Source organism: Chrysochloris asiatica, unplaced genomic scaffold (genome assembly GCF_000296735.1).
Source record: "Chrysochloris asiatica unplaced genomic scaffold, ChrAsi1.0 scaffold00001, whole genome shotgun sequence".
NCBI classification, from domain to species: domain Eukaryota; kingdom Metazoa; phylum Chordata; class Mammalia; order Afrosoricida; family Chrysochloridae; genus Chrysochloris; species Chrysochloris asiatica.
Window position 1 is genome coordinate 49,457,964 of NW_006408519.1, and position 12,721 is coordinate 49,470,684.

At 49.2% G+C, this 12,721-nt stretch overlaps 1 protein-coding gene across 2 annotated transcripts in view; it reads right to left on the reverse strand.

The window, feature by feature from the left end:
* The window catches only part of TRAPPC9 (trafficking protein particle complex 9), a 585,848-nt gene that overhangs the window by 520,023 nt on the left and 53,104 nt on the right, over positions 1–12,721 (reverse strand). For both annotated transcript variants that reach the window (XM_006830723.1, XM_006830724.1), the window contains one exon: positions 11,717–11,842. In XM_006830723.1, the coding sequence (XP_006830786.1) occupies positions 11,717–11,842 (126 nt within the window). The remainder of the gene's footprint in view (positions 1–11,716; positions 11,843–12,721) is intronic.

Sequence of the window (12,721 nt, forward strand, 5' to 3'; positions counted from 1 at the left end):
GCAGACTGTGTATGTGGGTACACTGTGTATGTGTGTGCATACTATGTGTACATTTGTAATACAGTATGTGTGTGTACATGGTATGTGTCCATGTGTCTGCACGTGTGCACTGTGTGTCTCTGGAGCACTGCATGTATGCAGACTGTGTATGTGTGTACACTGCACGTGTCTGCACATTTGTTGTACAGTGTGTGTGTACACTGGGCACGTGTCCATGTGTCCGGGTGTGTACACTGTGTTTGTAATTCATTGCATGTGTGCAGACTGTGCATGCACACTGAGCATGTCTGTATACTGGTGTGCATTTGTAGTTCAGTGTGTGTGTGCATGTGTACACTGTGTGTGTACACTCTCCATACATGTGCACAGTGTCCCTTGTGTGGTGTGTGTGTGTGTGTGTCTGTGTGTGTAAGGTAGTGGTGAACGCTCCCAGAGAGCCTGGTGACAACAATCAGGTGATGCAGAATCTGAGAGAAAGCTGCAGACATTGCCGAGGACGAGCACCATTGCTCGCTTCCATCCCACTGTGTCTTATTTTTACAGCGGCGGCTGCAGCTGCTGTCAGGTGCCATCGAGGTGACTCTGAGTTGTAGCAGAAGGACGCACTGCCCGGGCCTGCACACCGCTCACAATAGTCACCATAGTGAGCCCATTGCTACACCCACTGTTCCAATCCTAGGGAACCCTCCTTTTCCGCTGTCCCTCCACTTTGCCCAGAATGGTGTCCTTCTCCAGAAAAAATTTCCAAATGCATGAGATTGACTGTTGTTGTTGTTGTCAGGTGCCATCGAGTTGGAACCGACTCATAGCGATCCCATGCACAGCAGAAGGAAACAACGTCCGATCCTGGGCCAACCTCACTACCGCTGCCACACTTGAGTCCATCAATGATGCCACCTGGCCAATCCATCTCGTTAGGGGTCTTCCTCTTTTTCTCTGACCCTCCAACTTACCCAGCATGACATCCTTCTCCAGCGACTGTTTCCTCTGGACAATATGTCCAAAGTGAGATTGACAGATGATGTTTCTTCAAAATGTCTCTACATGCGCATGTCAAAAGAGATGAGAAAAACCCTAACACTCTTCCTTAGATCCCAAAGCAAGGGTTAATAAGATTTGGATTAAGGACCATTTTGCTTTTTCAATTTAAATCATTCACAAAGAAGGATGAAGACGACAACGTTCTTCTAGTTCTTCGACTAGTCTGTAGGGTGGTGGACAGCACAGGCCAATAAGAAAGAGCTCTGAGGTACCTGGGAGGAGTGGTGGGGTCAGCTGTGGTCCATGCTCTCCTACACTACCAGGTACGCCCAGAAAACTTACAGGGGAATAAAGCCTTGTAAACATTTGATACCAAAGATGGACTCTGAGTCTGGACCACCACATTTCCAATCAATCCATCCTTGAATCACCTTAAAAACCAGCTCTTCTTGAGCAAAATCACTCTGAACCACTGCCTTCAACTCACAAGTGGACACTACAGAGGAACTGTGATGCCAGCTGGGCAGAAAACAGTCCCTAAGCCTCAATCAGCCCTGGCATCCTGGAAACCCTTCCTTGGGATCATGCTCTCCCAGCACCCCAGTCAATCCCAGGATCTGTCCACTAGGCAGGGCGGCCTCCTAGCAGCTCACTCGACTCTTTCACCAGCTGACAAGGAAGGGGATCTGAGAGCAAAATTAACCCTGCCCTCTCATCCCCCACGAACAAACAAAGTGAATACAATGGAGCAACACAAACGCCCAAACTTCTCTGGCCTCAGGTGCCACCAGCTTGTCCTATTTTGGGTGAAGAGAGCCAGCTGGTTGGCGTGCACACTGAGGTTCACTCAGACAGGCCACAGCCTGTGTCGACATTCACGTTTTCACGCAGAGGAGGTCTGAGTGTCTTCAAGTCTGTCTCCCATAAAGTCTATTCCCTCCAATGACAATTCAGGGCACCTGGAATTAAAGGCCAGCTAAATCAGACTGAGTTGTTAAAATGTCACCTGACAGGAAAGAAAGACCATCTCCCTTGAGCACCGTGCTCTTTTAAGAACTCTTTCTGGGTGCAAACTGACAAGAGCAACTCGAAAGGTCAGATAGGGAACTCGGGGCAGTTAGTGTGTGTCGATGGGGAGGAGGAACTAGAAAACGGGGTGAGAACGGTTGCAAACTCCAAGAATGGAATCACTGACACTAAACAGAATTTAAAATAATGGAAGTTTCCCACGAACATTTTTAAGCCCCCTTGTATTCTCAAATACCTTTTTAATGTCACCCAATTCATTAGTGTGGTCTAATTCACCTCAGTCCACCAGCTCAGAGACACTGCGGGGTCTCTCCCATATGGAACGTGAGCTGTAGACAAGAGTCGATTCCTCAGTTGTCACCGAATCCTAAGCCAAGGCAGGATCAGGAAAACAGCGTCTTGTTATCAGACATCTAAGACCTCAGGAGAGAAGCAAGGAAGGGTCTTATGCTTTGGCACTGTGGGCCTTTTTGTGTGGGAACTGTTCATTTGTTCATCCAGAACCTTCCTGCTTTGCCTAGGAGTCTGCAGTCTGTCTCTCCTTCCAGGACAACTTGAAACAGAATCTGAAGTTTGGGATTGGCTTTGTTGTTTTGTTTCCCCCCAGATCAAACGTTTCCTTACTTTCTCACCATAAGCCGTGGAGCTTGGTGCTGGAGTGATGCTGTTGTTATGTGCTGTGGTGTCGGTTCCAACTCATAATGACCCTGTACAGTTTCCGAGGCTGTCAATCTTTACGGGAGCAGAAAGACTCATCTTTCTCCCGCAGAACAGCTGGTAGTTTCAAACTGCTGACCTTGCGGTTCGCAGCCCGATTCGTAACCACTATGCTACCAGAGCTCCTCAGGCAATAGTACTCCAGTCCTGACTCTCCCAAATCTGATCAGTACAACAGCTCTGAAACTGGGGTGCAGGGAACCATCTAATGTCTCTTCCAGCCTTAGTCTTTGTAAACTCCCACCAAATGCCTTTTTCCTGATGGGTCTGGCTAAGAAAAGGTGGGAGAAGATGCTGATGCAGTAAAATGATTCAATTGTGAAGGGCCGTTAATGTGGTTAACTGTGATTGGTCAGTTTTGCCATCCTGCTGGATAAAGATTGAGCCAGCTCAGAAAAGAAGGGGGAAATCTCAGTACCACCATGGAAGAAGAGTCAGGGGTGGAACACAACCTTTGGAGCCCCAAGTTCTCTGCACATAAACCTCCCCAACCGAGGGACAGAGAGCTGTGACACCGGAGAAGGGGCAGAGGAGCGGCGGCAGCAGAACCAAGAGCCAGAGCGCCAGACAGCACGGTGACGTCCCAGCCCACAGAGCCAGTAAAACCAAGTGACTCTGGGCAGGAGGCTCGCTTATGGAGTGGGGGGCTTTGAGGCACTTGGTTGGGGGAGCTAGGTTTGCTGATCCATGGAGCTAGAGCTGGGCCCTAGTCGCTGCGGTTGATGGCACAGTGATGTGCCCTTTGGGTATTTATCCGCAGTCCTGTAACATTGCCCGCACAGGGCAGAGGCCAGGCTCAGGACCAAAGGCCAGAGAGAGGCTGTGCCCTGACCATTTCTGACCCTGAACCCTAAAAAACCCCATACCTGTGCGTACAGGGTCTGAGTTCTGTGTGGCCACTTCAGTGAATTATCGCATCGAGCTGCGAAGTAGAGGGTGCTGAGGGAAGGCTGGGTGGTACCATATTTTTTGCAGAAATTAATCTGAAATGCTTCCCCCCAAAAGACTGTCAGGGTGTTAACACCCCGTAACTGTATGTGAGCTATGTAAGTGTTCACTGGGCTGTCTTTCTGCTTTTCTAAAGATCTGAAATCTTTCCAAATAAGTTAAATTTAAAAACAAAACACTGTTACTGAGCTGATTTGGACTCAACGTTGACCCTAGGGGACACAGTAGGAGCCCCAAATGGTTTCCAAGGCTATAAACTTTACAGAAGTGGACTGCCGCATCTTTCTCCCTCAGAGCAGCCGGTGAGTTCAAACCACTGACCTTTTGGTTAGCAGTTCAGTGTTTATCCAATGCGCCACAGGACTCCTTAAAATAAAGAGTCTAACAAACAGAATTCTTCAGAGGAGCGCTTTATGGACAAAGCGGAGGCACGTCCCTGCTTTCGCTCAGCTCAGAGGAGGTCCCACAATGCTCAAGGGTGCTGAGGAGTGGTTCCTGCGGCATAGCTGACCCCACGTCCAACGAACACATATAAGCTGGGTCTACAGTCGACCAGTCAGCACTGCGCTTGGCCAGGTGGCTACCAAGACAAGTAAAACATAGTCCCTGCGCCCAAGCTCACATGCGTTCACAAGCTTTCTGATTCAGAATGGACCGCTTGAACATTCTTTTGAGCTTTTTGGTCACTGCTCAGATAAACAGCTGAGAATTTCTAAACGCAGTAAAGTGTCTATGGTGCCTACTGTGTGTGCGTGTATTCCCACTCTGCCTCGTTCTAAAATAAGGGTGGAACCAATGTTCTTTTTAACACATGCAATTCCACAGCAGCTACAAGACAAGAACCAGGATGAGGGGAAACAAGAACTGAGTGGCTGAGACCCACAGAGTCAATACAATTCACAGGGAACCTGCAGGAGAAAGTGGGGCTCCCGGGACCATCATCCTACGGAGCAGGCTGCCTGAGTGGCTGAGACCCATGGAGTTGATACAATTCACAAGGAACCTGCAGGAGAGAGTGGGGCTCCCGGGACCATCATCCAACGGAGCGGGCTGCCTCTCCTTTCTACCTTGGAGCCGCTTGTGGGCTCAAACTGCCCACCTCTGGTTAGCGCTGAGCGTTTACCACACCGTACCACCAAGAACCCTTTAAAGGAAACCAGCGGGCGGGTCAATTACAAACAAACGCGTGGAAATGGATGTGATTGTTAAAAGCCGACTCCAGATTCTACAGAGAGCTGAAGCGCTCCAACGATAAACACCGCAGCGGCTCCTGCTCTGCCTTCCCCACCTGGGGCACCCACAGCATCCCTGTGTTGTGCACTCCATGTGTGTGGCTCTGAGTCCTTTGACCTGAGTCCTCTCCATTCATCCCTCTCTTATCACGTTGTCATTAGCTGCCATCAAGTTGGCCCCAGTTCACGGAGACCCCATGGATGTGCCATCTTCACAACCTCCACGATGGTTGGCACATTTGCATCCAGTTGGACACTGCTCCCTTCCATATCGATGGGGTGTTTCCTGGGTAACTTCCAGAAGATCACCAGGCCTTTCTCCCTAGTCTTATTCTGGAAGCACCACTGAAACCTGTGCACCGAGAGTGACCTTCTGGACTTGAAATGGCCATGGCAGGGCTTCCAACATCCCAGCTGCACACTCACCGCCACAGGGCTGGTGGCTCACTGCTTCAAGCAGACACCTGCAACTCCAACTGAAGGACCGGCTCAAAGGTGCCCACAGCTTGGCAGGCAGGTGCCACCCAGTGTAGCTGTGCAGCACAGTCCTGCCTGGTGCACATTTCTCTGCGTCTGGTCTCACCCTAGAGATTCCACTCCCTGCTTGCTCCCCACACACCACTCTCCCTCTCCACCCACACGTTCCTCAGTGCCCTCACTCCTTCTTCTCCTCCTAAGAAACTTCACTCTCTGGCCTCCCTTTCCAAAGTGTCTTTTGGGGGTCGAACTCTCAATCCCTCTGAAGGCTGCATGTCCTGCTGGCTGGGATGGTGATATCCCACCCTGCCGGGGCTGCCTTCTTACGTTTTCTCTTGATCCTGAGATGCTCCACCACTCTGGTTCCCAGACCGCGGGTCTGAGGTTAGATGCATACCCATCAGGCTTTGGCTAGGTTTCCTTGGCAACGGATTCATGAGGAAACAGCATCAAAAAGTTTACAGAGGTTGCACTTTCATCTGAGAAGAGCAGCCTGCCTCAAACTTGAACGGCTTTGAAGAGGAAATTAACCAGAGACAAGAGAGGCTGTCAAGCGTAAGTCAGCAGTATGGGCGGCTTGACTGAGAGGTTCTGAGCTGGTGTGGGATCCTTGAAGTAGAAGACGCCTGTAGTCATCACATCCCACTGCCTTTAGAAATGCCCCTCTTAGCGAAATCACACCAGGAACACATACAGAGCATTGGCTCTGCAACGAAATGCACTTGCTTGTGACCAACAGCTGGTTCTGTTTCAGAAACACCAGACCCCTCTTTGCAGAGAGATTGTTCCATCCCACCAGAACTCACTACTCTGCTGTCTGCTCATGTGACAAGCATGGAGCAGCAGGGGCACAGTAGACACGCTCTCGGCTGCTAACAGAAGCGTCTGTGAACATCGGAGTAAAGATGGGACAGTCAGCGTGGGTAAAGATGGCCCCCTTGGGAACTTTGTGGAATCGCTGTGAGTCAGAATCGACACTATAGCAGTAACAACATCTGGCCCTGGTCAGACCTGAACTGGCTTCCATAAGCACCCTTTCCCTCAATGCCCTCCTGACCCCTTTCACACAAAACCGTCATGAGTACAGAGCAGGACTTGTGGCTGAGGGCTTTCGGAAGCAGATCACCCACCAGGCCTGTCCTCAGAGGACCACTGGCTGGGTTCGAACCAACCACCTTGTGGCTGGTCGAGTGCTTAGGTGTCCACCCCACCTGAAGACTTCTATCCGATTACATGTGCCCCAGTCCGCTGTGGTGGGACCCTGCTGCTCAGAGGCTCTGTGCCCCCCTTGTGGCTGCTCACCTTCATCTCCTCTGGTGAGCCTGGCTTCACCCTTCTGTCAATATGAAAACATTCCAGTGTTTGGGGGGTTTGTTTTTGGTTTTTTTATTGTATCCAGGTCAAAGTTTACAGAGCAAACTGGCTGTCTATTCAACAGCCCTTGACATGGCAGAGTGACAGCACTCTTCCTGCTTCCGCCTGTGTTTCCTGTTTCCGTCATCCTTCTTTCTGGTCCCTTTATTGCTGAGCAAACACTGCCCTCGTGATCACGTGTGGTTGGCTGTTCTCAGGACAATGTTCCAGTGCCTAGGCTCTGGAGGGCCCGGCCTCTGCTCTTCCCGCCCTCCCCTGGAGACCTAATCCCTGAGAGGCTGGCCTTGTGTTCACCCTGTTGTCAGGTGATACAGATGTTCCTGACCCAGCTGCGTCTTTGTGGTACTACTTCCTGACACTAAACAGTAACGAAACCATTGATGGGTTTTTCTCAGTTGATGGGTTTTCTCTCGGTTTACAGGCTCTGTGTTATTTCTGCTTCAGTGTGAGGCGGCCGCGTTGTCCTCACTCTCAGTCTTCTAAATCCAATCTCGGAAATTCGAGGTGAAGGGACCCCAGGGGCAGATTCAATTTTCAGATGAGGGACCAGGGGCACAGAGAGGTTGGCTGGCTTGTCTGAGGGGGTGAATCGGACCCCCATGTCCATGTGCTTAACGACTGTTCTGAAATGTTCTCTTTTTATACATCGGCTCTGAGATGGCAGTGAACTCTGAAGGTTATTTTATTTTGTTTTCAAGACTGAGACCATCCACGGTTACCGTGGTCAAAGGTTAGCACGTGAAATCCAGAAGAAGGAGACACCCGTGACTGAGGACTGGTGGTGGTTGGTGGTCATGTGCTATGGAGTCGGCCCCGCCTCATAGCAACTCTGTACAGGGTTTCCGAGGCTGTAACTCTTTACGGGAGCAGAAAGTCTCATCTTTCTCCCACAGAACAGCTGGTAGTTCCAAACTGCCGACCTTGAGATTAGCAGCCCGAATCATAAACACTACGTATGTTACCAGAGCTCCTTGACTGAGGACTAGCGGTACTTTTCTGCAAGTTGGAAGTGTAGAACGTTCTCAGAGCCACCCACAATTCTCCCACATACTGCCTTCTCCCTTCCCGAAGCCCACTCCCCCACACACTGAAGTCAACACCTCCCAACAAACCCCTCCCTCTGCAGGCTTCCTCGCCCCATCCTTCCCTAACTGCTCAAGCCAGAAACCCACATCAGTCAGCCAAGAATCCCTCCCTTCACCACCTGCTGTGGGGTAACCTGGGACCCCCCAAAGACAGGCTAAACTCCCAACCCTTGGAACCTCGGAATGTGACCTTGTTTGGAGACAGAGTCTCTGCATATGTAATTAATTAAGAAGCAATTAGTAAATTAACGAGGGCCAATGAGTCAATTCTGACTCACATTAATATTTAAAGAGCTCTGGCAGCACAGAGGTTAAACGCTCATCGGCCTTCCAAATCAGTGGTTCAAATCCACCAGGTGCTCTGTGGGAAAAAGAATGGGCAGTCCACTTCTGTTACGATTTCAGCCCTGGAAACCTACGGGCAGTTCTACTCAGCCCTAGCTCGCAGGGTCTCACTGTCTAGATAATTAGTGTGCTCTAGTCTCTCTGCTAGAGCCCTGGGGTGGGACAGTGGATTCATGAGCTGGACTGCAAGGTCCATAGTTCAAGCTCACCAGTCACTCCTCAGAAACCCTATACAGGGTCACTATGGGCCGGAACTCATCCAGTGACACTGAACAAGTCTCTATTGCCTCCATTTAAAATGAAGAAATCATTTGAAGTTGTCAAGGATTTCATTTTACTTGGATCCACAGGCAACACCCATGAAACAGCAGTCAGGAAATTAAACAAGAAGAAATAAATCAAACAGCATGTTGTTGTTGTTGTTGTTGTTGTTGTTGTTGTTGTCAGGTGCCATCGAGCCGGTACCAACTCATAACGACCTTATGCCCAGCAGAGCGTAACACTGCCCGATCATGGGCCAACCCCACTTGGCCAGTCCATCTCGTTGGGGGGTCTTCCTCTTTTTCTCTGACCCTCCACCTTACCAAACATGATATCCTTCTCCAGCGACTGGTCCCTCCTGACAACATGTCCGAAGTATGAGAGACGAAATTTGGCCATCCTGGCCTCCAAGGAGCACTCTGGCTGCACTTCTTCCAACACAGAGCTGTTGGTTCTTTTGACAGCCCATGGTACATTCAATATTCTCCTCTAACACCACAACTCAAATACGTCAATTCTTCTACGATCTCCCTTATTCACTGTCCAGCTTTCACATGCATATGAGGTCATTGAAAATACTATGGCTTGGGTCAGGCGCACCTTAGTCCTCAAACTAACATCTTTGCTCTTCAACATTTTAAAAAGGTCCTGTGCAGCAGATTGGCCTAATGCAATACGTCGTCTGATTTCCTGACTGCTGCTTCCGTGAGTGTTGACAGTTGATCCAAGAAAAATGAAGTCCTTGACAACTTCAATCTTTCCTCTGTTGATAAGAATGTTGTTGATTGGTCCAGTGGTGAGGATTTTTATTTTCTTTACATTGAGATGTAATGCATACCGAAGGCTGTGCTCTTTAATCTTCATAAGTAAATGGTTTAAGTCCTCTTCACTTTCAGCAAGCAAAGTTGTATCACCTGCATATCGCAGGTTGTTAATGAGTCTTCCTCCAATCCTGATGCCACGTTTTTCTTCATAGAACCCAGCTTCTCGTATTATTTGCTCAGCATACAGGTTGAATAAGTATGGTGAAAGAATACCAACAGCTTATTGCACTGGGTTAAATGGGCTGCAAAGGATATGTTGAAAGTGTTAAAAATTACAAAGATGTCACTTTGAGAACTAAGGGTCATCTGACCAAAGCCATGGTATTTCCAATTGTCTTATCTACATATGAAAGCTAGGCAATGAATAAGGAAGGCAGGATAAGAACTGATGAGTTTGAATTATGGTGTTGGCGAGGATTCCTGAACAAATAAATCTGTCTTGGAAGAAGAACCAGAATGCTCCTTAGAAATGAAATTGCGTCTCTCGTACGTGGCACATGTGACCAGGAAGGACCAGTCCTTGGAGAAGGACATCATGCTTGGTAAAGTGGAGGGTCAGTGAAACAGAGAAAGACCCCCAATGAGATGGATCAACACAGTGGCTGCAGCGATGGGCTCAAATGTAACAATTATAAGGATGGCACAGGACCAGACAGGGTTTCGTTCTGTTGTGCAAAAGGTCGTTACGAGTCGGAACTGACTCCATGGCACTTAACAACCACACAATCTCTTTACGGCTGGTGATTTTTTAAGAAATGGTGAAGAGACACTGAAGGAAGACAGCCATGTGACCACAGGCAGAACCGCAGCCTTGGGAAGCTCGAGGCCACCAGAGACGAGGAAAGACCCTGGACTCAGGTCCGGCCTCCCGTACTAGCACTTGGTCAGAGTCACTGTGAAACACACACACAAATCTCGTCGCTGGGCCCCCTACCCCCCTCACCTGGCCCAGGACAAAGCTGATCACACCAGTGCTGCCACTGAAGACCTTCCCTCTAAAAGAATTCCCAAAATTCCTCCCGGCCACAAAGTCGCTGCTCTGGCTTGTCCTCTCTCTCTATTATCTGACTCTCCCTCTCCCTTATTCCGTCAGTCTTGCTATCTCTTTCTGTCTCTATCTCTCTCCCTCTGTCTCTCTCATCTCTCTCCCTCTGTCTCTCCCTGTCTCTCTGTGTGTCTGCAGCCCCTCCTCTATTCCCCTCCCCCAACACACCAGACATTCTCCATCCCACCACCACCCCCTCCCCGACACAATGCCCCTCTGGTGTCCACAGGCTCTCATGTGTTGGCCATATTCCTGGGATGCCTTTTTTCTTACCTCCCCATTGTCAGTTCGCCTTCCAAGTCCTCCAGGCCTGAGAGACTTCCACCCCTCCCCAAACTTGCTGCCTTTGTGAACAGTTGTACCTCCACGTTCTTTCACTTTCCCGCATGGTCACTGTCTGTCCTGTTGAATGTCCACTCACTCACTAACGGCAGAGTCAACCTCAGTACCTCTCGCCCTTCCTAGCACACTGCGGGGCTCAAGGAATGACTGACTGTCCAACTAACATGACCCTACTGCCATCCGTGGAAAGTTACATAACTGCATCCGGGCTTCCCAGGCTGAAAAGACCCAAGTTGGACTGGATGTTCCTGTAACCTTTCTGGATTATAAAGGTGGGGACTTTGTATCATCAACACACAACTCAATGTTTTAATCATCCTGGGGTTCTGTTAGTTTAGCCTTTTCATTTTATTTACTTTGTGGTTGAGAACATACATCGCAGAGCTGACTGCAAGTCAACAATTTTGACATGGGCAATGCAGTGACGGTGTTAACATTCTTCGAGGTATACAACCATCCTCAGCCTCGTTTTCCGAGCTATTCCTCCCACACTGACACACACTCACTGCCCCTAAGGTTCCGATCTAACTTTTCGAGGTGCTGTGGTTCATTCATCCTGTGCACATAGCTGGTAAGAGTAAGATGCCCGAGGAGGATATGCTTTACTAGTTAAGCTGAACTGTTGTCTGGTTTAAAGAGTTTAAGACCTATTTTTAGTTTAGAGTTCTATTTTTATTGTTGAAGAACGGATCCATTTTCAGATTTGTCTTATCTGTAGAGTAGCATCTACTGTGTAAGAGAAACTATACAAAGTACTATCATAAACCCAATGTTTTATAAAGCAAACAGCCCGACAGCTGGGGAGATCCGCTCATTGACAACCGACCGGCAACTACTTCACAAACAACAGAATTAAGGTGGAGAGGGATAAAGCTTGTTCCAGGCGGCAAAGCTGGCAAAAGGCACAACTATTCTCCAATCAGAAAAGAAATCTGAAAGGATGGCAAATTCTGAATTTTGAAAGCAAGATGCAAAAAAAAAAACAAAAAAAAAAACCTAAGTGTAACATACAAGCCCTGCCCCGCGCTCACTCTCACCTCACTTCATGGCACTCACCTGTCGGAGGTTAATGTATACTGCGTTCTGAAGGAATTCCGATGCTTCCATGCTCCGCTTCTGAATTGCCAGGACACGTACCGCTTTGACACAAGCTTCTAACTCAATTACGCCAGCGTTCTTATACTGCAGGGGGGAGAGAAGAGGAAGGTGTTTCTCCCGTCGCACCTTCAAAAGCTCTGTAAATGAAGGGTTCCTCATCACCTCCCACCCAGGGAGGACAGCTCAGGTTTGAGAAATTTGACCCTTTATGGGGGACAAGGAACTGAATGAACTGATGAATACGACATAAACACATCTGCCAACAAAGGTCATGGCCAACAAAGAGAAACGGGAACAGACTGGAATTGTTAACTCTGGGTATCCAAGATGCGTCCCAGAACAGGGACAATGACGATGGAAGTTGTGGAGTGGGAAGCTCGGGAGAGGCATGAGGGGGAGACTGGATTCTCGCCAGGGCTGTGGAGAGCAACACAACCACAGCACAGCAGAAGGCAGCCTTCTAAGTGCAGAGCACCACTAGTTCTGACTGGGTCGGTCAAGAGATTTGGTTGCTATGCATCACCACTCTGCCCTTGTTTTCTCCGAGGGAGATGAAGTTTCTAGCAGAGCTTTGACCTGCCGTTTTTGCATCTGGCTAGGATTCTCCTCAACGTTCTACAAATTCAGATCTGCTCCAGGCCGTTCCATCAGCCAGGTTCAAACCAGGCTGCACTGCTCTGAAGCTCTGCATGGCCACATTAATTCTCCATGGATGGTTGGCCATTCGTCTCTGCAGATCGTTCTTGCTCTCTAGGCCACCTTAGGTCTCTCACACCTGTGCTTGCCGGTGTTGGTAGGTGCTGCAGAGTCAGTTAGGACCCGGCACAGGACAGAACGAAGCCCCCTCTTCATCATCTCTGCTTTAGTGTGGTCTCTGTCTGGTCAGTTTACGTTGTTGCCAAAATTGAGCTGCCTGCGTTGGCCCAATGTCTCTGTCTTCCATCCCACAGTTGTTTGTGCCTA